The 25,755-nt window shown below is 37.2% G+C and overlaps 1 protein-coding gene across 1 annotated transcript in view; it reads right to left on the reverse strand.

Moving 5' to 3' along the window:
• The window catches only part of CACNA1D (calcium voltage-gated channel subunit alpha1 D), a 164,536-nt gene that overhangs the window by 101,641 nt on the left and 37,140 nt on the right, over nucleotides 1-25,755 (reverse strand). The window contains exon 4 of the mRNA XM_042880189.1: nucleotides 2,725-2,864. Coding sequence (XP_042736123.1) covers nucleotides 2,725-2,864 — 140 coding nt within the window. The remainder of the gene's footprint in view (nucleotides 1-2,724; nucleotides 2,865-25,755) is intronic.

A 25,755-nucleotide genomic window follows, 5' to 3' on the forward strand; every position in this document is an offset into this window, starting at 1 on the left:
TGGAAGACAAGGTTTTATTTTTCCCTCCCACTTCCAGCAGAAATTCAAACTCATGCAAGTGTTTGAAATGCAAAGTAATCTTAGACCTATTTTGGTTTCAATCTGAATTTGAGACGCATTGTTTTCCACACAAAATTCAGGACCATGAAAACCATAATAACCCTTTGCACAGAGTCTGTAGTCCAATACTTGCAAAACTGCACTTCTCCTGAAAAGATTATCAAGCCAATATTCTTGCAATTCTGAAATATTTCACATTTGCAAAGGACTCCTGAAATGTGTAGGTTTTTTGGCTTCATCAAAAGAAATTTTCACAACTCTGGTTCACAGTGCTGCAGGATAGTTGCTGTAAGTCATATAATGCCGAAAGTAGAATACTGAAGACTTTTTCCTTCCCCAGTCAGCAATCAACCTGTATCAGTTAATTCCCATCCCTGGTCTGCTTCACTGAAAGAAAGCCAGACACAAAGAGCATCACGTGGCTCTTAGAATGAACATCAATCCAGCAACCCACCCTCTGTAACACCCTGAGAAATCCACACAGTATTTCAGATCCTGATTCACGTCATAATTTAAATGAAGAATAATTCTAAGAAAATGAGCCACCTCAATGATTTCAGCTAGACTACTTGTGCTCCAAAGACAACGTGGTTAAACAGACTTCTGAATAAAACCCCAATTTAAGAGAAGCTGCTTTCAAGCCTGCCAATCAGTACATTATTCAGAAAATTTTTATTTCAAAATTCTGCAGGCATAAGAAAGCACTATAAAAGCACAATGAAAGCTTTCTTTGCTAGACCCTCATTATCTCACTTAAATCAACAGAAATTGCATGACAAAGAATGCAGGCAAGTAATAGAGTGCTCAGAAGGTAATTCCTACTTTGGTTTCAGAGAGAAATGACAAGGACAGGAGTAATAGCAGCCATATCTACACTTCTGTCATTTTATGTCCATTATCTAAAGCCATTAAGGTATAAAACATACAAACTCTTATTATTTTTAAAATTGACATTTATCCTCCTGTACAGTTTATCAAATTTTAAATGCTGAATTTTATGTTGGGGAAAAAGCCTATGCACGTGTTTCTCCTTTCCCGGCAGAGATTTCTTTTGGCACAGTTAAGATTTATGCATTTGGACTGCTTTAGTTTGTGCTGAAAAAGCAGACAGAGCAAATTTCATCTAATATGTTGACTGTAGGACAGCATGGCAGCTCTTTCAAAGCTATTAAAATACCTAATGAAATTGCATGGTGATGCTAGTCAAATAGAATCAGATCCAGAAGTGATTCCATATCCATCTTGAGTTACATATGAGAATCAACTTTCCAGTAGGCTTTTCTCTTAAGTATTAGTTAGATAAATGGATTCACTCTTGTTTCCTTACTTACGTGCATGGTGTTTTCTCTTGGGTTTTGCATTGTTGTTTTTTTAACAAAGAGAGCAAAAACAAATTGTGTATTACTGAAGGGCAATAATTCCATGAAGATGACAACTGATGGCAACATACAAAGTAATTTACACCTCAAAACATCTGGGTTTGAGCTAGAACTTAAATTGTAGTGCGATATTTTAGTTATTTTATAAGATGTAGTCCCTTTTTTTTTAATATTTTTTATGCACACAGTGCTAATATTTGACCTAACCAGATTTAGCTTCCAATAGTGAGCATTTTTTGAGTTAATGGAAAGATTTTTAGTTATCATGTATTTAGGACAGAGCCAAAGATAGAGGTCATGTTAATTAGACTGCTCCAGGCTTACTGTAGCTCCATGGTCATTTGACAAAAGAGAAGAGGTCTATTCAAGTGAGCCTGGCAAGAGAACAGAGCTTTTATCTCTGATAGCCTCCATACCTACACACCAAGCTTTCCCTTCAGGCACAGAGGCCAATCTGTTGAGAATGACCTAACCTGATGAAGGATCTATTTATATACAAATTTTAGTCCTCAATGAAAATTTCTTTCTGGCCCATGCAACTGGCCTGAATACAATCTTCTCAGTAATTTTTTTCCTATCTCAGAATCAAATAGTTATAAATTGGTTATTAACACACTCAGAATACTTCCCCATATTTAATAATGCTTTACCACAAATTCCTTTACTTTGCATCTTTTCCCTTAATGCAGTGGCATGAGTTAGAAGCAGAACACTCTTGAACTCCAGGGCTTTTTCAATTACACAGAACTTGATACAGTTTGAACTTCCATACCAAGTTCTTCTTTGCAAGCCAGCCACAATCTACAAGGTTACATGGAATAACGTTCTCCATAGGCTGTATCAATTTTAAAAGATTAGCAAAAAATCTGCAATACTGGAAATTCCCTTTTTCAATAGTCACTTTCCAGGGGACATTCAACTCTCCACAATTTGGTAACTTGCACAAGGCTTGAGCAGTAACTTGTCAGAGGAGGGAAACCAACACTCAAGAGCTTCTTGACACAGCAACAGGCAAGACAACTAAGGAACATATGTCTTGTCAAATTGTTTGGCAGAACACAGAAATCCCTATGAACTTCCAGTGTATAGCTGATGGTGCAGTACAGCCTACACCAGTGAAAACTTTTGATTTTATACTGAGTTCTTCTCTCTTCTCAGTCAATGCTTTTACTCCAGAGGAATAAATGTCAAGCTCAGGCCCTTACACACAGCCAAACAGATCTATATCTACTTCACTGTAAAGAAGACTTTAAAACCTTTTTACAATAGAATACGAGTTACTTACCCTACTACTACTATTACAAAATCCAATAAATTCCATCCATTTCTAACGTACGCATTGGGGTGTAATAATAATCCATATGCTATAATCTTCAAAAATGTTTCAACTGTAAAAATTATCAGGAAGGCATATTCTACTTTTTCCTGTAAAAGACAAAGAAAAAGTACAATGAAAGACAATGCAATTTAACAGCTCTTTTACTATTTAAAATTCACAGTAAGAGGGTAAGTCGTATTGATCTGGATTAAGGAGAAACAGTACTTCCTGTCAGTTTATTTTATGGACTTTAATTGCATAGCATTTAATGTTAGCTGTACTGACAAAGTCGTAATTACACAACAGCACGAGAATTTTCCTTTTTTGGCATTGCATGAGAAAAAAAGTCTCCAATTCAGCAAACACTAAAATACTCTGCCTTTGCTTAAGCAAATAGTCCCATCCAGATCAATAGGATTCATTATATTCATTAAAACCAGAAAATGGTGTAGAATAGGATCCTTGAAATATCATTAAAAGGTATGCAGAGCTATACTAACTGAAATGTTCTCTACATCAGCTTTTGATTACAACGCACAGAATTCTGTTTATTAAAGGAGTTTGAGACAGAGTCATAGTGCACTAACGAGCTTTGGAAAGTTATTATGTGAGTGGTCTTAATTTAATTCCGTAGTCATCTTGACATGGAAGTTTATATTGACTTATTCTTCCTTGTATATCACGAGATTTGCTTTAAGTCATCCTAATATGCTTGAAGAAATGTTCATTTCATATACCATCACCCTGTATCATTGAAGGTCCGATTTACATCTGTTTCAATACTTTTTTAAAAGCACTATTATTACACTGTATCTTCATTTTGCCAGAATTCATATTTTAAACCAACATAAATATTGAATCTCTTTTCATAAGTAATGGATAATAATTTTTTGTGTCTTCTTCTTTGTCTCCTGAAAGCACATTTGATTTGGATAAGCTGTAAAAATCGCAGCTATCAGAACAGATCAATTAACACCTTTATTCTTTTTACCTTCAGAAATCATCATTTCATTGCTTTGTATAATACTTGCTTTCTTATCTGACATTATGCAAATATTAGAGCCATGAATACAAGACACAGAATGATTCATTTTTTTTAAACTTCTTCAGGCACTTACGGATGTTGTTCACTGTTATCTGTTATACTGTTATCATACACAGCGTTAATTACACGGACTGTAATTGCTCAGTAAAGATTACAGTCAGAAAACAAGGATTACAGAGCTTTTCCAAGGCAGTTTCACCTCAGCTACATTGTTTTGCATGAGTTCTTCTGCCCCAGTGACAGTGATGGACATTCTTTTCCTCCCCACCATATTCTCCTGCTATTTTTCCTAACACCAATTTCAAAATTGCCCCTTCCACTTACTAATTTTGCACTGATAAACTGGAACAATTACATGGTAACAAGATTCAAGTGAGGTCAGAGAGTTATAAATGTATGTGAACGAATAGCCATTATATTTCTTTGATCAGAGAGCACAACGAAGGTTACAGTAACATTAATTATGATGCTCCTGAGAACCAAAACTGCTGAAATCCAGCCAAGCTCTACCATGTATACATCCCCATATACAAGTCTCTAAGTTGTGTAAAGAAAGATAAATAATTTAAGACAACATAAGGAAGACAAAAATATTAGGTTGGCATTTGCTATAGGCAAAATACATATCAGTAACCAGAACAGTAAAAGAAAACGTGAAACAAAAGAGAGGAACCTTCATATATATGCAAATGTCAACAACTCGTTAACATGAAAGGAAAGCAGAACTGTCTTGACATGAGCCAGCAGTGTGTTCCTGCAGCCCAGAAGGTCAACAGTATCCTGGGCCTCATCAACAGAGGGGTGGCAGCAGGGAGAGAGGGGACTGTCACCCTCATGAGTGCCCTCATGAGACCACACGAGAATAAGTCCACCTGTAGGTCCCCCAGCACAAGAAGGATGTGGAGATGTCAGAGTGAGCCAGAGGAGGGCTATAAGGTTGACTGCAGAGCTGGAGCACTTCTCCTATGAAAAAAGGTTGAGGGAGGTGGGTTTGTTCAGGTGGGAGAAGAAAAGGATCCCCAGAGATCTCGTGGTGGCTTTCTGGTATTTGAAGGGAGTTTACAAGCACGTTGGGGACTTTTAACACAAGTTGATAGTGATAGGACAAGGGGAAATGGTTTCAAACTAAAAGAGGAGAGAGTTAGGTAAGATATCAGGAATTTTTTTATGCAGGATGAGGCATTGGCACCGGCTACCAGTACCAGTTGTGGATGCCCCATCTCTGGAGCAGTTCAAGGCCAGGTTGTATGGAGCCCTGGGCAGTCTGATCTGATAGGTGGCAACCAGCCCACAGCAGGAGGGTGATGATCTAGATGTTTGAGGTCCCTTCCAACTCAAGCAATTCTATGATACTGTGATCAGATTTCTGGGCCATTATGCCCACTGGGATGTTACTACAGGCAAAGATGTAATATAATCCCCCTTAATCCTACCAGACTCTTTTCTAAAAAGCATCTTTGCCCCTTCCTGTTCATCTTCACAGAAAGTTTTAATGCTCTACGGCTATTTGGGCTAGGCACCAACCCCTGTCCCAGAGTAACTTGCTTAATGGTAAGATACTCCTGCTGTTTATTTGAATGCTACAGTCCATATCTAACTCTACCCTACTATTTAACCTCCATCTTTCAAAATGCATTGGTCTTGTTCCTGTCAATTTTCTTTCCTTCCTGAGGAAGCAGGGCTGTTTCCTATTTCTTAATTAGTACTGCAAACATCCCATTCAAAAAATACATGATCTGGAGCAAGCATTTTTTAAATCCAGTGGTGATAGCTCTTACTGTCACAAGCTTTTTACTTCTGGTTAACAGATGAGAAAAATGATACACAGTTTCAATGCAGTTATAGTGAAGTTGAACCTTTCAAGCAAGACTGAAAATAATAATCTAATTATAGTAAGAACAAGCATTTGGGAGCAGTCAAGACATGAGGAAATCACATTTTAGCACCATTATGAACCACTTTTATTATCAATGCATAGAATTTGGGGGATATACATTTTTGGGATTCACTATTTTCCAATTTTTCAAATCTTACTCTAACCTGTAGACCTAAAGATGATTTTTTTTTTAATTTATTTTTTTTTTTTAATAAACACTGTTTTCCAATGCTCTCCTTGGTCTACAATCAACATAATGGGATCCTACTCCTCCTATCCTTCCTTCTTTTGAAATAATGCTCTAAGATGAAAGACGTGGTTTAGTGGGCATGGTGGTGATGGGTTGATGGCTGACTATTCCAACCTTAACAACTCTACAATTCTATGAAAAATACAAGCAGTGTGTGACAAAGATAAGCACTGGGTACTGGCCCATTGAAGATCAGTACCAGTTGGCATTAATTAAAAAGAAGACAGACATTAGGACGGCTATTTCAAAGCAAGCTAGAACTCTGGATGGGTAATAACACAGCTGGTAAATTTGCTTTTATGAGACATTATGGTAAGTTTTCATTGTTAGTCATTTTGGTTTTACTGTTTCAGATTTGCTATATCAATCTCATGCAATGTATACAGAATAGAGAGAAGTGCTAGAAAAGGGATAGACAATCCTAACATAAAGAATGAAAAATAAATATACACTGGCACTTACACTGGCATTCTGTTCCCTAAATTCACAAGAGAGCTCCACATAATGCTAAACTAGCGGGGATCAAGGCAACAGGATGCCACACAGCTGCACAGCAGGTGAGTTCTGCATTCAGAGCATTCTGAATTGCAGAGCATGAAGCAATCTGAGAAAGCTCTGCGTGTCAAAGCAAAGGGACTTTAAGAAAACTTGACAGCTGGACCAACAGAAACCTCATGAATTTCAAAAAGGAGAAATGTAAAGTTCTGTACCTCGGGTAGAATAATCCCACACGTCAAGACAGGTTGAGAAAATCACACTGGGAACCATGTTAAATGTGCTGGTTTTAAATAAGACAAATTGCATACTGAGCTACATTAGAAATTCCTGAGCACAGCCAGGAAACTGTAGGAAATTACTATCCCAACTCCCCATGCTGCTGAGGCTGTGCAACAACTACAGTTTGGGGCCCCTTATGTCACAAAGAACACTGATCAAGTGCAAATTCCAGTGAAAGAAAGGTCATTTCTCCATCAAAAAGAAGGCTAGTAAGTGTTTAACAGGGGACACTAACTACTTGAAGGGAAGTTACAAAGATGATGAAGCCATATACAAAGTAGCAGCAGATGGTAAAACATGGGAAAAGAGCCACAATCTCCAAGTTTGAAATTAAGAGAGACTTCTCTACCAATAAGGCAATGTAACACCCAAAGAGGTGGCTTCATGGCAAGAAGTTTTGAAGATGCAGCTATATAACACAGCACAGCTGATCTAACTGCATACTGGCAACTGTCCTGCTAAGAGCTGCGGTTCTAGATAATCCCCAGAAGTTCTTCCCAGTTCATACTTCTATTATTTTAATCTATTTCAAATAATTCTTACAAGAGCACAAAGAAAGGTACAGATAGAACTGGGACAAGTTTGATTACCAAATCCACTCCATACGTAAAAGCCCCTGCAGTTTGCATAGTGTTGAACAACGTGGGAGAGTTTTCCTGCAGTTCTTGGGAGAAATGCACGCCCCAGTTACAGGGTTTGCCCCAAGATACGTATATTCATAATGGATACAAGACAGAACCAGAGATGATGCCAGTAACTGAGTCAGTGGCACAAAGGAAGGATGCTTTTTAACAGAATAGCCAGTGGGCATTTCAAGAGAAACAACTGGAAAACCTTGAGAAAATATAAGGAAATCATTAGTATACATCTACTAATACAGAACTCTATTATTCTCAGCACTATGTTTCTTTCCTCCTTTTTCCTTCTTCTCTTCTCATTTTCCTCCCTTCCTCCACACTCTTGCACACTCACTCCTTTTTTTTTTTTTTCCTTTTTTAAAAATACACTTTGTATCTTCCACAGTGGCCAGAGGAGAGATTTGGCCCAGTATTTAACAATAGTACCCAAAGTATGGGCTGTGCTTTGCTTACACTCTGTGTTTCAGTAAGTGGGCAGCCAATAGATGTTCTAACACAAAGCTGACAACCTGGTCGCCCTCAGGAAGGTATTGGCAATCCCTCTTTGCATACCTGTAACCTTCTGCCCATCCCTAGGGACATCAGTCCTTCCTCTGCAGCCTAGACACATCTATGGCCACACATCACCAGGCACACCCAAGTTTAACTATCCCATTTTCAGCATTACTGGAAGGGCTGAAGGAGTAGTTTTGCTATGCAGAACTAATGCAGCAAGTGATGATTTAAGGATCCAGACAGAAGGTTACAGTTTTAAAAGAGGAACACATTTCCTATTTTTCTCCATAGCGAGAAAACATCCATGCACATTTTTATTTTACTCATATTATTTGGGATCTTTAAGTGAATAATTTATTCCTTTAAAAATGGAAGTAGGAACGCTAAGACATAAGACAATTGAACTGAAACAAGGACATACGTATGCCTGAGTCCCTGAAGAACATCTGCATTGAAAAGACCATTTCCTTCTAGAAACCATACAGATTAAATTAAAAATTATACATAATTATGAACATCTACTACAGCATTTATTCTATACAGCCTCACAAAAGTAGCAGATGAAGAAGTGATAGCTGTAAATCTTGAGACGACAAGAAGCACCAAAATCTGGCTGTTTCTAAGGATCTGTGATGCTGCACAGATTAACAGTTCACAGATTTACTTCCACACAGAGCCAGGCCCTCTCTCTTTACCGCAGGCTGATTCCTGCAAGGCTGTCTCACACTTTTGTTAATGTTGCTCAAATCCACTAAGGCTCAGTAATGTTTTTAAGAAGTTGTGATGCAATTACAACACTGATTACTTCCATTGCCCTTCTCGTCATGCAAGGGGCCAACAAGCTCCATGCTAAGATCAATCATTTAGTACAAAATAAAGGCTACCCATATCCACTGAGTTTTCAGGGAAGTTGTTGGAACATTTTCTCAGCAAAGAAATGTGTTTGCTTTTTTATTTTAAGCAAATCAGCTTAGCAGAAACCCTGTTGCTCAGGAAGAATTTTTTTCCCACCCTTGCCAGATGGTGTACATTAGTCATAATTTATTATCTTCATATTTTCAGAATCTCTGAAAGAAATAGGCAAAGCTACCGCTACATAATTTAACACGACGCGCTGAAACTCAGCACATCACAAGAAAACTGCTTAAAAATAAAGTCAGTGGTTTGCAAGAACGTTAACATATCATGTTACACAATTAAGAGATTTCTCATATTAATTCCTATTCCCTGGACATTGAAAATTTCATAAGTCTTAACTATGGAAACATTTCTGCACCCATAGTAACATGCATCTACCAGAATAAAAACTTATCAAATGAACTGACTCAGTGTAAGTAAAGCAACTCAGCTGATCCATACAGAAAGCAGAAAATCTTTTTTCTTTATCTGGGGATTAATAATCCATTTGCTATTAATTAAGCTGTGCGATCGATATGTTGACAACATACAAAGCCATTCACGCTTTTGATAAACAGCCATTTTTCCAAATTCTGCCATAGGAAAACAGAGCATTTATAAGAAGGCATAAAAGCAACTGTTCAGAATTTCTTAACACAATACCTTCATTTTTCACTTAAAATATCTGGTTTCCCCTTAAAACTATCTGTAAGCTGTACCACACTAAAAATTGAAAAACAAATAAATAAATGAAGTTTACTCCCATGTGCAGGAGATGTCTTTTCTCTGATATACAAAATGCTGTATCAGTTTCCCAAAATGGAAAATGAAAGAACAAACGTAAAATCTGTGTACTGGCCAACAGAGAAAAACTCTGCTAAAACTAAAGCTTTCCTTGTCTGTAATATTAAAGTAGATGAAATGATGCACTTCCCACTTTAGATATGGAAATTACCTCCCCTAATTAGAAGAATTAGAATTCTGCATCACTCAAGAACTGACTGGTAACTAGTGGGTTAATTATATCTTCATCTCTGTAATGGCAAGCAAGAGAGGGAGGGCTTGAAAAACAATTTTTAAGGATTTGCATTCTGATCAATCCAATTAAACTGTGCTGTGTCTTCCTGACCGGTCCTGGCTTACCCGAGGGAATGCAACTATCACACTTAACTATGTCAGATGTCTGAATTCGTACTCTTGTTAAGTACAGCTTCTACTTTGACTGAGGAGTTCAGCAGCAAGCAATTAAAAAAATAAATAAATGGAACTTCAGAAAATGTAATTAATTAATTATCCATAATTACACTTGTTTAATACAGAGAGGAACCAGTAGGCATTGTTTTCAAGGGCACGTGATGCTCCATTTACACAGGACCATTTCATATGTGTGACCAGCAATGGTTCCTGACCTTAAATCACTCCCAGGACAGACTCATCCTCTCACCTCACATCTCAGAAGTACAAAGGTTTAAACAGAACTCAGGTTTTCTGAGGCCTAGGATTCTTATGTGAAACAGGATTTGGCTTGTGCAGCCAGCATACCCTAATTGAGTAGTAGTTGTCTTCCTTATGCAGTAACTCCTGGATATTTCTATGTAGAAGGCACTCCGTATAGAAATATATGCTTAAAAAAAAACCTTTTATAAAGGTGTGGAAAAATGACCTGAGATTTTTTTTTCCACAATTCAAAAGGCAGTAGTGGAAAAAGTACTGAGGTGGCTAATTCACTTCTGAATATTAATCTGCAATATGTTTTTATGCATTCAGAAGTTTACCTAGAGAAATCTGAGAACACATTTCCTAACCTTTATGATACTACCCAGTGGTCAGAATCCAAGTAAATTCTTTAATTTACATAAACTACTACTACAAACATAAGAAATTTAGCTTCTGCCACAGTTGCAAAAGTCTGTAGGAATAAAACTGAAATGAAGCAGAACCCAGGGCAACTCTGTGCAGGAACTTGGCATAAATCTGAGAAATATCTCAAGCCTTTGAAGGCACTTCATAGGACACCATCGTAACACCAGAGATCCACACGGTTTGAGGCTCTTACTGCTGAAACGTCTGATAGCAAGGTTGATATTTAAGAGTCAATACCAAATGCAAATTCTATATTTAGGAGGTACTGCTGACAGTAAGTAGTTGCTGTAAGCATTTTTAAACCAATTTTATATAAATCTGAAGGGGTTCGTGTTCCTAATAGCACTACCAAATGACAAATCTCACTCACAGCAATAGCACCGTTTCCAAAAAGAACACAAAACGCTTTCATCTCATCTGAACTGTGAATTCACCATCTTTTGGTACAGTCACAATTAGCAGTTACCCTCTTTAATCTCAAGCAGGCACGCACGCTTGTTAGAAAAGTGCATAATAGGACATCTCAGAAATACTGGGTACAGCAGGTGAAGAAAATGAAGGTGTAAGCTATATGCTGAAATGTAATTAAGTTCAAGTGTAAGTTTCTTCAACTCGCTTTTCAACCAATGTCATCTGAAGCAGCATTTGAATAACTTATGCCACCAAGACATTATCTCAATTTTCAAAGACAGTTTTGGGTAGCACAAATGCCCATGCTTTCAGCTGACAGATTCTGGCAGCCACAGATAGATGACTAAACAGATCATGTTTAATTACTTTTTTTCCATTATTTCCTGTAGACACTTCCCCTAAATGCGCTGTAAATCTATGTTTCTCTCTTGAGTGTGATCACTTCCCATACATATAACTATGTTTTTTCCACTTCACCTTGTGGAATTACAGAGACAGAGTTACACACCTCAGTTCTATCAACTATCCTCAGTACAGTCAGAAAAATGTTGCATCCAGATGGCAAATTTTCCTACTGATATCAGGCATCTGCATTGGCCCACTCTATTTTTGTACACTGTACAAAGTTTCTGTGCATTCTGTATGTTACTGCACAGCATTGCCACTCCTTTAAATAATCTTGTAAATACAGTTTCTCTAATTCATCTTGTTCTAAAGGAACAAGGTAAATGGCGTGATTTTGTAAAAATGCTCCTAACTGACTAAATCCAATGGACTTACCAGTTTGCCATCTACTGAAAAATTATCAAAAAGGAACTCTTAAGAAAAAAAAGCATTTAATGCTGAAAAGGAAAATTTGAGTTGTTCTGAGTAGAGTATTTGGGGATTTGAAACAATCACCTAGCAAGAATTGTATTGTTGTAAGGTGTAAATTGCAAGCTGTATAGCTGCTAAGTAGTGATGTGGAAGATTCAACCACAAACTCCAACTTAAAATTGAACACCATGTGCCAAAGAATCTGAAATGCACAAGAGAAAGCAGGTCAAGCAAGCAATAAAGCATATAACTGGAATACAATCCAAATTACTTGAGTATATTTCTGCTGTCCTCTTATTTAATTGATGATATTCAAGAAATTAAGCAAAGTAAGGAAAATCAGTGAAGTAAGGATATAGAAGAGAATACGCATGCATTCTGCCAAATGTTCTGAGAGTAGTCACAAGTCTTTTTTTTTAATGCTTAACTCATTTTTCTTCAATAGGTAAGTACCAGAATATTCAATGAAAAAATAAGAAAGAAAAAAAAAAAAGGAAAAGTGAGTTAAAAAAAACCACTAATTAAATCAATGTAAACTATAATGGTTGCATTGCTGGAATATTTTATTTCATTCCCAATACTGAAGTAAACTAATGACTATCCAAAAAGGTCACATGACATTGTCTTCAACCAATTCTACTTGCATATTGTCTCTAATGGTCTCTTCCCTAATTTTCACAGTGGAAAGCAGCGCTCCCCAAATGCACTTCAACAAGCATGTGACCTACTGTTAGCACTTCATTTATCTTATCTGGAAAATTAAAAAAGCAAATAACTTGAGGCTTTTTTTTTCATAAGCAAGCAGTAGGACGTTATTACTTTTATGAACACCGAAGGAAGATGATTTGAATTTCAAATATTGTATCTAAATCCCAAATCCTCACAGTATCTGGATGGAGCCTAAGCCTACATGCAGAAATATTTCAAGGAATGATAGTTCACTGTTTACCATCTTTTCCCTTTGTTGTCCTTCTCAGTTTCTTTTCCCCTCCCCAACAAGAATCTTCAAGGACCTCTGTCCACAAGATGCATTTTGTTTTCCTTTTCTCTTCCCTCTGCATGATTTGAAACTAAGTGGAGGAATAAAGCAGGAGAGACCACAGAATCAATCATTTAAAAATCAGGTAGAAAGTACTCCAGGATTTGAGATACTGGGATAATACTGTTAAGAAATTTGATAAGATAAAGAAACACTGATTTTGGTTTTGTTTCTTAGTTAATGTTTCCTAACATCAGACCATCACTAAAGTTTCATACAAAACATACTGAATACAACAATGTGGATATGACACTTGTATAATGTATGGTAGGTAAACAACATACAAGCTTCATTGCAAAAAATTGGCTTTCTGGCAATGACACTATGTGCTCTATAATCTCTTAGGAATTATTTTTCTTCTAGAAAAAATTTAAACAATTAGATATCCATTAATTCATGTATATTTGTTAGTAGACAATATGCATTACTGCACTATAAAAATAATTGTCATACTAAGTCTGGGGAGACCACTTATGAGCAGACAGTATGCCAGAACACTGGAAATCTAACTATAAAAATGTCAACAGCAACAATGCTAATAAGGTAAACTTTGAACTGTAGGAGAGGGCAGCACAGAACAGTCCTTGCAGACACTGTCCAGAACAAAGATGTGAAGAACAAAAAAACAATTTATCCAGACTGACAGATGATCTGCAACACCCACAACAATGTGAAAGTACAACTTTACCCTGGATTGTCTCAGTTTGCTGAACAAGTTGTTTCTGAACAGAATGGTATTTTCCTGCAGCAACACTAGGCAGGGCAATTCCCATTTTGTGCGGAAAGTAATTAAGTATTTGGGTAACAATGAAAGGAAAGACCTCTATAATTCTTTCAAATGGAACAGAAGGTTCAGTGAACACAAGAACTGCATATTTTGAATGAATCATACTTGTGAGGGTCAGATTGTTCTGGCTGTTTCATAATCAGGAAAATAGAGATTTCTAGAAATACCATGGTTGATAGGGGAATTGCCATCTTCTGCCATAATGCTGCTCAGTGGAAATCCTGTGCTCCCTAAAGTAACAGGAAAATAGGCTGTACATATTTTGCAACTGTACAACACAAGGAGAAGGGTTAAGATGTGGAAGTTCCTTGTATACTTTAAGGAGCTCAAAGGGAAAAAAAGAAAACAAAAAGGTAAAAAAAACAGCACATCTAACTCATCAATTTGTACTCAGTTCAGTCCACAAACAGGATCAGAGTGACAAACACATTTCCATTTCAGCCTTGCTCAGGTAGGGATATTGGTCCACTCTTCTGAAAATTCATTTTAAAATTAAACATTACAATAGCTAGGTTCTGATAAATGGTGAAGACTTGCTCTTTAAACTGTATGTCTCAATAGAAAAATGTTAGATATAATGTATATATATATATATATAATATATAGATATCTCTTGACAGAAAAACAGAAATAACAGTAAATGCACTATTTTAGAAAGAAGTAAACACCAGGAATGTTAGCTATAGTCATTGCTAAAATACCAGGAATACTCAAAGCAATAAAAAATAAACTGAAATAAATTCAATAAAGTTGAAAAAAGTATTTATTTGTTCTTCATTTGTTATCTAATTCATCTTCCAATCCAAATAAAAAAGATTTCTGATGTAATAGATCCCAAATATTCTTTTCAAACTACTCAAAGGCAGTATATTAGACTTGGTATAAAATAACTACACAATTTCCTGTAATCTGCAGATCAAACCTCAGTGATAAAAACCTTCAACTTCTGATAGAAAGGAAAATATGCATCTGTCTGCCCTGAAGCCAAATTTCTTTCTTCTCTACAGATGAATCAGTTTTCCTTCTATCCTTTGGAATGCTACTAGCATTAGTTAGTGCCTCTCCAGTGACTACTGCAATTACAGCTCCAGATTCTGCAGATGACTATGCTTATTTGATTTTTTTAATTATCTAGCTAGCCTTAATATTAAAGGCAGTAAGCAGTGCTCAGAAAATCACAAACACTTCCAAGAGTATCCTTGCAATTTCAAGGCTCAAAAGAATTCCTTCCTTTCTTACCTAAGCCATTTGGCAGCCCAGGATATGTACTTAGGTTTTGAGTTTCTTATTTCATTTTCCACTTATCCACACTGAACAGTCTTTACCAGAAAGATTACGTTCTGGTTTTTATTACTCTCATCTCAACTCCACCTAAGCCTCTTTTTTTTTTTTCTTTCATTCTTTTCTTTTCTTATTTTGGAGATCAGTTTTGATTTCCATTTTTCATTTGGAGATGGTTTTGATTTCTGCTATCTTGTAACAAGACATTAGTAACTGCTCTGACAGTTTCCAGTTCACTGTCACTATAAGAGAGATTCACCATACCAACACTTGCTTTTTCCCCATCTGATGTAAAGTGTCACAGTCCGTGCAACTTTCTGCCATCCATTCACAGCAAAATAGACCCTAACACACATTTACAGTTATGATCTCAAAAGTAACTAAATGGAATAAGAGTTGTTAAAATTTTCAACCTTTCCCCCCTAGAAAATTGTATTTACGTCTGCCAAAACCACTCCCAAGTAGGTGAGGGAAACCTACTGGTTTTACTGATACAAATCACAGTTCATTTGAATTCTATGCACAGAAATCCAACAATACCCATTTGCTCAAGATGTTCATGTGCAGTCAGTCCTGTATTTTCCATATTTTCTGGTACTTCAGTACTTGTAAAAATAAAAATGTTTTCATCAGAAATTCCCTCTAAGCTCAGCTAATTTATTCTCCTACATTCTATGCAAACATGCTCACAAATTCATATTAGACATTATGTGTTTATATCTCTATGACAGAACCTGATGGTTCTAGGAACGACTCAGCCTACATGGCCCACATCTAGAGACTCCATCCAGACTTTGCATTTTGCTGAGGAAAGAGGAAGAGTTGGTAGCTGGTGTGTACATCCAAAAAATCAAAATCTATGCATTACAACTAAAAGTGGGCAGATACCATTAGTTGATTTAAGTTTAGTCTTAGAGAATTAATTACATGAAAACGAAAGAAAGGAAATTAGAAGGAGCTGACTGCTATTTTAAGAATACACAAACTGAAACATAGTGATGATTAAGCATGTTATGACACCTTATGGGGCTGTGTTGAGCTATAGCTAGAAGTTTGATGTTTTAAAGCTTCTGTTTGGTTTGATGGCATAAAATACCATTATCCATTGGAAACCAAGCAAGAGAACTACTGAATTATTAATACTGTTCATCGCCTTCAAGTGAAACAAAGAAATCACATTGTAAGCCTAGGGTGTCACCTGTTATCCCAAAAAATGATATCCATTCTTTGTGCTGATAGAATATTTTGTTTGAGCCACAAAGTCTTTTTTATGAGACTTTTTTTTTCACCTACTGTAAGTTTTTCATGTTTTCTCTGCTGTATTAAAGTGTTTACAACAGGGGAAAACATTACAACAGCACTGAATTCTTCTGTTATACAAACATACAAGAAAAATAAGAATCTTCATTACCTCTTATTAAGCTGAGTGTCTAAGTAAGGGTGTTTTACAGTCAGAAAAGCTAACTGATAATGCCAGAACTGCAACTGTTTCAGGGATTTAGAGAAAGCACTTAATATTTTATAATTCTGCTTTAAGTTTTAGTAAGTATAACAACTAAGATGCAAATATTTGCTTCTTAATGGCCTAGAAAAATGCTGAGATAAAGAAATAAGGTTATACTACATATTGATCATTGAAATAGCTATTTGACACATTTAAAAGCATTTTCACAAGCCAGTAGTACAATATACAATGACCAGTGTCATCATTGGAAAAATAGGTTTGAAACAGTTAACACAGGATGAAGACAAATTTGCTCTGTATGGCATTAAATCAGACTCACTTTAGTACAGACAAATACCATTTTCTCTTTTTCTAATGGGCAATTTTACATAGCAAGCTTTTTGGGACCTAATTCTGCAGCAAAAACCAATGCACTGAATTTGGAAGGAGCTGAGGGTCTTCGCAGAAAAGACACCCAATATTCTGCACGATCAAGTCCTCAAACAGGAACAAAACACTTTAATTAAAGCTATTTCTTTAGCTCAGTGTTATTTCTAACTTATGAATTGCCAAAGGCATTGCTTTACTCATGTTTCGATGGAATACTTAGCACAGCGTGAAATAGATGGCATCTCCTCTGTAGCAAAAGTGAAAGGTTGACTTCAGCCTAGGGCATCTTTTATTCTCTGTGAAAGCTTAGAGGTATAAACTGAAGCATGATAATTAAACCTTGAAGAAAAACGTAGTGACGTTATAACAACAGTTTTCATGCAATGTGATATATTCTGCAGTGATATCTTTAGTTTTCAAGATTAACTTGATAATTTTATTAATTTTAAATGCAACATATTAAATGAAACATGCTGATTGCCAGTAAGTCTTACTTAAAACCCCATGTAAAGGTGAAGGTTACTATTGACAAAAGGTTGATATTTCATCTAATTCTTTTCCTTTAATAATTTTCAGTATTTATGTTTATTATACACGCCATATTGAAGAGGCAGTTTTCATATTCTCCAGCACCCAAGGCAATGAAAATAACCAATGATGTAACAGAAGTGCGTAAAACCTGAGGCAGCAATACATCAGCACCAAAATCTGCTGGTCTTGTTTAAGTGAGGTACACATTTGCACTCAAAAGTTTTGCTGTTTTTTCCTTTGGTAAAAGCTATCAAGGCAGCAATCTCCTACAGAGGTGTGTCAGAACTAATGCAGCTGAATGTAGTTCAGCGTAATTGAAAGTAATTTGTGCTGTCACATTTACTGTAACGAGAGGTCACATCTCGAGGGCCATAAATGTTGTTCACATTAATCGTAACTGACACCTTCCTCCTCCTTCAGGGAAATTCAGCCATATTACATGGCTTAGCTCACATTCTTTTTAGGCATCTGAACTTCTTGATGTTTTCTGGGAGGAGGGAAGGTTGCCATTTGGTTTGAGGGGAAGCTGATTTTTTTGTTTGTTTAGAAAAATAAGTAACAAATTGTGCCTTGTACGTTAACGGAGTCATCTCATGCAGCAGAACATAATAAATACAACTGTATCATTCTTAAAAAATCCCACAGATTACTCAAAATTACAATATAAAATTGTGTGTGGTGGGAGCATAAACAGTCCCTAAATTACATACACATACTGTGTTCAAAAGCAACAATTAAGAATGCAACATACTACACAGCCATACCAAGTGATCTGCGTGCATTAACCTTTTACTACTAATGAAAGACAGTACAATTTTGGAATCCTAAGGTCACACAGTAAGCAATACATTCATTTTTGAGCATTAAAATCTGTATCAAGCATGTCTGGGATCAGCACCTTGACATATTTCAATCCCAGTATTTATATTCTGATACCATTTCCTTTCTGAAACATTAACTACGCCCTTTTTTACAGCACATCAGACTAACCTTTTGGTTTCCCATTTGACAGTGCTACGTGATTGGAAAAAGTTCTTGAAAGCACAGACTACATGTACCCCATGTATAATTAATACAGTTTACAGAAAGTGACAAGCTTTTAATCTGTGCACTTAATTTATCCTGGGAACAGAGTTAAACTGTTAAAGATGCCAAAGAAGTAAAAAGGGCATGCAGAAATGCACGGGAAATAGTAGGATGTGCTTGCTGATCACAGAATAACCTTCATTTTTTTCGTTTTGTTTTTGTAACAGCATATGGTAAATAGCTGAGAATATAATAAAGAACTTTTCCCCTCCAGTATTTGTTATTCATTAATAATTACTGGTAACATTCTACAGTACTGTTTGGTAGATTTCTGTTGCTATTTTTATAGGGGGGGGGGTTGTTGTTGTTGCTGTTGTTTTACAACATTTGATATATTTCACTGTAGCAGAAACTCCAAGCAATAAGACAACACCATTTAATTTTCGTGAGATGTACTGAAATTGTCTCATTTTCTAAATAGCATCTGCTGTAGAACTAAAAAATATTCGTATGACCGCAGCAGAAAACTTGTGCTGAAAGACATGGTCCTGCTGTCTTCAATAAAAAATGGACTCCCCCCAGCTCGAAACAAACAAACAAACCACTATGATTTCAATTGAAATGAGAAGGCCTTATTACAGTTATTCTCGTTATTTTCGATTAATCTCAACTATCCTTATGCTTTTACCACGAGACACTTCCAAAATAATCTACATTTTGCTCTGAAATGTGAGCACTTCACACTGCCTACTTCCACTATCACATATTTCTAGGGGGCAGTATCTACAGTACTTTGTAAGAAAGATCTTGTTGTACCAAAAACAGAATTAACATGAAAAGAAATCTGCTTCTAAGAGGCACTTTTGTCTGCATATCTCACTTAATTCCTAATTTCACAGGTTGCCTTTAAATCTCTGTCTACATTGCCAAGATATTTTCCTTTAGGAAAAGAGCTAAAGAACTATAGTGAAACGAAGAGGGCTGCTCTGAAAGTAGTGCTTCCTAATTTATTATGTTTATTATTCCTCCTTGATAAAAAGAATGGCAGCCATTGACATTCATCAACATTTATGGAGACACAGCAGTAGACGTGAGCTCAGTGAGGGGTGAGTGGCTGGTTGCAGCAGCAACAGTGGCTCACCTGTGCTGATGCACATGTTTATGAGCACAGCATGCAGGCTCTTCTTCATCACTGATGAAAAATGTGCAGGCAATGGTGGTGACTGCGCTGAAAAACAGTGTTTTGTAGCTGAGAATCTGCTTCCTCAAATAATGTTATTGTGCTCTTTATATCAGTTGTGGAAATCAGCAGGAGGCATTACTTTTGGAGAGACCTCTGTATATTCCAACAAATCATCATGGCTATTTCTATCTCATTAGTACATAACATATATGTAATTAAATACTAACTAATGTGATTTTTACTTTACAAAGACCATCCTTATTGTTTTATTAAATTTAAGCCAAGAAGTAAAAAACGCATTTGGACAATAAAAAGCTTGGTATTATTGAAGAGACTACAGCTATTTGAACCAGGTGATTTAGTAGCTTAGTACTCTGAGTAATTCAGCAAGCCAGCATTCATCAGTTCCAAAGGCTCTGCTGAGTAGCAAAGCCATCACCAGTTAACAGTCCTTAGTAATTAATATCAGTACTATAACTAAGTATTTTATATGTTTGCAGATGTTCTAAAGCTTATTTTTGTTCAATAGTAGTAAAAAAGAAATAAGAAGTCTAGTACCTTATTGCATTTTAGGATGGAACAAGAGATACTTTATTAACATGTTGATAAACTCATCAGATTTGCCCATCTTCTGTTTTATTTCTTGATCCTTCATTCAACTCTCTCCCAGCACAGCTGGCAGCATTTAGATATGTGAAGTTGTCCCACTTTGGGGGCCCACTCTTCCAAACCTAAAAGTCTTCTTCACTCCTTCTGGAAGTTCACTCCTGTAGTTCACCCCACTGGTGCCTTAGAAAGCTCTCTACTTCCTAATATAATTTTACTCACAGCCAGTAGATCACCAACTGTTTTTGAGCTGACATTATAGTTTAGCTTAAGCAGCTTTTCTCTCTCTTCCTCATATTTTCCCCATGAAATTCTCTCTCATTCTTCCATTTTCCCAACTGAAAAACGTCAAACTGTTACAGTTCAATCTTCCTTCCAAAATCATCCTATTATCTTTTCTCTGCACCTACTTATTGGAATTAATTGATCCACAAGAGGAGGATGAATTTTCCCTCCATCAGAAAGCAATTTTGACAGTTCAGAGTATGTTCATAAATCTGTTATGTAATTTAAAAACATACATTTATTTACACGTCTCTATTTCAGTGAATACCTCTAAGCTGCCTGCCTCCAAATCCTTGCTTTATGGATAAAATTGTCCCCACTTGAACTCTATCAAAGAATCAGCACAAGTATTTTCAATCACATTCGATCAATATTTCTTACCCTATTATTTGTGAAACAACAGGTTTACACTTCTACTGGAGCACCTTAACTGTTTTTCCTCTCCATGCAAACATACAGAGCTTCACAACGCTTCACCTGTGGGTGTCCTCGTGTGGGTGTCCTTAAAACATATGTGAATTTTCTTAGAAAAGGATTATTCTGTTCACTTAGCCTGAAGCTGTCTTTTCCCATGTTACATAAGCCTTGATGATGTCTGCACTGTTGTGTAGACATCACGTCTGGAGTTAGACAACAGTCTTTTTTAAGTCAAAAGGAAGAGGATTGAATCCAGGACTTGGAAAGCATCCAGTGACACTTGGTAGTAATAATGCTTTGTTTAGACAAGAGATGTTGGACAAACGCAAAGCTTTCTTACTGCTGTTGCAAAATATGGTTAGATTAGATATTCTGGCAACATCCTTGTCAGTTAGAGACTGTGGTAGCAATAAGAAAAGCACTAAGAAGTTAGCCAGGCAATCAGCCCCTCAAATTACAGAAAAATTCCACATTTCTGTAAAAAAACAGAATGACTTTATTACATTTTCTGCATTAGATACTGATACAGACATTTTAAATGCTATCATTTGTGGGCTTTCTATCAACTGAATGAGAGTATCCTTTTATTATAGCTTGTTTTCCCAAAAGATTATAGAACTACAGACAGGGCCATGCTGATACTACTTAGCCAAACCAAGAGAAGATAATTTGAAAATTAGACTATAGGTTATTGAAAATATTACCTCACCTCTAACAACCAAGAACACTGCAGGATTCAATGTTTTATGTCTCAGTTAGGTTTCAGTTCATTACATAAGCAAGTGCAGCATAAACATGTTTGCAAGTGACAGGATTAACTGCCAAAGAGCAGCGTTCAGATGCCATCCATTCTCCCCTCCAGAAAAGCGTATGGATCTCAAGAAAAGCCCAAGCTAGGATAACACAGCTGAGCTGCCAGGTAACCCAGAGCATTTTCCAGACCCAAGCCAGCAGCCTCACACCAGCTGCTGGCTGTGTAGAACATTTTATTAAAAGGCCTGAGAAAATGCATGTCAGGTAAAGCCTGGAGATAGGCAGCAAAACATTACTGCACTGATGGCACAGCATTAGCACTGAAATTCATTAGATACGCTGTGCTGTCTTCAAGACAGCAACTGATACCAAGCTTGCTTATCACCCTGTGTGTGAAATTCACAAATTCAACAAAAAAAAATAATCCATGAAAAGTAAGCTGTAAGTGCAGCAAGGAAAGAAAATGCACCATACGTACTTACATGCACTGCATTCTCCCATTCTAACATTACTGTGTTTGCTCCCAAATAGAGAGGACAGACTTTGCATTCGCTTTGCTCTTTATTACTTCAGATTGTCTAGCAAAACAGATATTCTACCTCTAAACTACTGCTAAGCTTTAATCATGTGTAAGTTACTCTGAAAGTAAATTACAACAGATACAAAGAGCACAATAACATTATTTGACAAACACTACAAAACACTACTTTTCAGCAGTCACCACCTTTAGCTGTGCATTTCACCAGCAATGGGCAACAGGCTGCATGGCACACTTGTAAACATCCGCACCAGCAAAGGCATCTCTGATGTCGCTGCTGAAAAGCACCACCTGCCACTTCACTATGCCAACATGCACTGTTTGGTCTCTAGAAATGTTCTTAGCTCCCAAGCTAGCTAGCTTCACATCTCCCCTTTCTATTCTCTAATAAAACCTATGACTGCCTTGCATGCCAGCTATGACAGCTAGACAGTTAGACAGCACAATAAAACCTCATACTGGCTCAAAATAGTCTGATAAATTACAGCTTACTGGCTGCTTATGGTCTCTATCCCAGTATTTAAGAATCATGTGGAGAATACACACTCTCCTCCTACCGCTAGCATATCAAGAGCAGTGATGAAACTAAGCCCTGCAAATTAAAAGCAAGAATCTGGCCTGCATAAACAAAGTTTGTGTAAGAAATGATCAGCAGAGGACTGATAAACTGTAAATTAAAACTGAAATGCAATTTATAACAGTATATAAACTTTCATACACCAATCACTCCTTCAGACTGTTTAGGTTCACAGTGATTTAAAGTGGATTCTTGGATATTCTTCTGTTGCCCACAATAGAATGAACTAGTTCACATGCAGTTCCTAGCATGTGTGTGGCCACACCATAAACTGCTTAGCTTCAATAGCAAAAAAGTTAATACACACCAACTTTTCCTTTGACTGAACTGGGGATGTTATTTTCTATTAGCCAACATTACTAATATTTTCGTATTATAACACATATTAAAACTTACACAGCAAAGTCTGCCCTGAGTTCTAGATTACATGACAGGAATCTTACTGTCCTTATAGTGTACCCACTTGAAAAATGTCAGTGTATCAATTTTATGAAAATTCGTTCAAGTTCTATAGACTTTATTCTAGTATCTGTCTTAAATCCCTTGCCCAACCAGATTAAATTCTAAGTAGATAGAGCAAATGATGTACTTGTGGTTCACAATGAAACATCAGACAACCTCTATGAAGCCTGCTGGGATAACATCTTTTTGCAGATAAAGTGCAGACTGCCTGAAACAATAAATTCACTTTCTATAAAGAATGCAGATGGTCAGATACCAGTATGATAAATGTTATACAAACTTCACATGTAAGATGTAAGCAAGCAGCTATTCTGTTCATCTGATATGAAAGACATTTACCATTTAAAGTTAATTTGCAAGAGAATATCTGTTAGTGTGACATCATATGACAAATATTTTACTGTGCTCTTACATTTTTGTCAGTTCTCTTCAATTTAGCAACAGCAGTGCATTTACAAAAAAATAGAAACATCACATCCAAGTACAGCATTACAACTACCAAAATGCTGTATGCCCTGCCCCTAATTTCTAGAGATGCCTCAGTATTTTGTCACTCGACAACTGCACTGAATGTTACACTTCTTTTACTGACAGAAGCAATCCCTGAAAGCAAAACTCCAGCAATTTGTTGTTGATCAAACTGTCCAACACCAAAATCTAAATGGAAAACCATTTCCCTAAGAAACTCAAAAGATGTAGAAGAAAGACATGAGTTTTACAGCAGTGTTTCGGGGAAGAGGACTGAAACAGATGCCTTAATTCACTAGTTCAATGAACCATTAGGAATATTCAGAAATATTCTTTAAGATGTTGCAGCTCTTTTAAAAACACTTTTGTTATCATGTTAGATAATATTTTGCTATCATTTAGCATATATTCGTTCAAAATCTCAGAAAGCTGCAACTAGAAGGTCTGAGTCGAGAAGTCCCACAATTTGCTAAAATGTATTTGCCTGATCAACCTTGTGGCCTTCTGTGATGGCAAATCTACACCACCAGTGGACAAGGGAGGAGCCACTGATGTCATTTATGTGGACTTCAATAAGGCTTTTGTCACAGAATCCCACAACATTCTTCTCACCAAATTGGAAAGGTATGGATTAGATGGGTGGACTGCTCGATGGATGAGGACCTGGTTATGAGGTCGTACCCAGAGAGCGATGGTCAATGGCTCGATGTCTGGATGGAGATCAGTGACAAGTGGTGAGCCTCAGAGGTCAGTACTGGGACCAGCGCTCTTCAGTATCTTCATCAATGACATCGACGGTGAGATCGAGTGCACCCTCAGCAGTTCATAGCCGACACCAAGCTGTGGGGTGCTGTTGAAACAATCCAGACAGGCTCCAGCAGTGAGCCCAGGAGAACATCCTGAGGTTCAGCAAAGCCAAGTGCAAGGTCTGGCTCCTTGGTCATGGCAACCTCCACTACCAGTATAAGAAGCTGGGGGTGTAAGGATAGAGCTCAGCCCTGCCAAAAAAGACATGGGGGTACTGGTGGATGGCAGCTGGACATGAGCCAGCAGTGTGCCCTCACAGCCCAGAAAGCCATCTGTATCCTGGACGGCATCAAAAGAAGTACGTCCAGCAGGGCGAGGGAAGTGATCCTGCCCCTCTGCTCTGTGCTGGTGAGACCTCATCTTGAGTACTGTGTTCAGATGTGGAGCCCTCAGTACAGGAGTGACGTGGATCTGTTGGAGTGCTTCCAGAGGAGGGCCACAGAATTGATGCAAGGGATCATATACCACCCCTGCAAGGGCGGCTAAGACAGACCGTTCAACCTGAAGAAGGCTCTGGGGAGAGCAGGCTTCCAGTATATAAAGGGGACTGTAAGAAGGAAGGGGAAGACTCTTTAGCAGGATCTGTTGTGACAGGACAAGGGGAAGTAGTTTCAAACTAAAAGAAGATTTCGATTGGATATAAGGAAGAAGTTTTTTACAATAAGGGTGGTGAGGCACTGGCACAGGTGCCCTGTCCTGAGGTCAGGCTGGAGCAGGTTCTGAACACCTGATGAAGCTGCAGGTGTCCTGTTCATTGCAGGAGAGTTGGACTAGATGACCTTCAAGGGTCTCTTCCAACACAAACAATTATATTGTACGACTGTAGGTTGTACAATTCTATGATTCTATTCATCTCCTAAATTTCTGCTCAAAGAATTCAAAACTGCAATGAGTCTGAAGGCTGACTGTAAGGCCACAGCCATGTCTGTGTTCATTTATCCAGTACTAAAGGTTATGATTCACATCAGACATGTCCATGACGACATATTTCTTCAGTTATTCACAGCACATAATGTAGAGTTTATAGAAGTTTTTGACAGCTCCCTAATCCAGCTTAAGACCTAATAGGCCAAAGAGACCACACCTGCCCTGCAGGAAGTCTGTCAATGAAAAGCTGATCTGCTGAAAAAAGATTTAGCAAACCTGAAAGAGCTAAGTGGATTTACATGAGTTCAGAATGCCACACCATGTGCCTATGGCATTTGCATTAGTACTTCCAGCCTCTAAGCCAGACTGAACAGTTTAGTTTTAATGAAGTTTGACCTGAAAGGCTAGGCTTTCCACACTTCCTTGTTCTAAATACTGCTCTGGTTTTAGGTCCATTCTGCAAGCTCTC

This window comes from Lagopus leucura, unplaced genomic scaffold (genome assembly GCF_019238085.1).
Source record: "Lagopus leucura isolate 7727_CA_CO unplaced genomic scaffold, USGS_WTPT01 Super-Scaffold_100026, whole genome shotgun sequence".
Classification (NCBI taxonomy): Eukaryota; Metazoa; Chordata; class Aves; order Galliformes; family Phasianidae; genus Lagopus; species Lagopus leucura.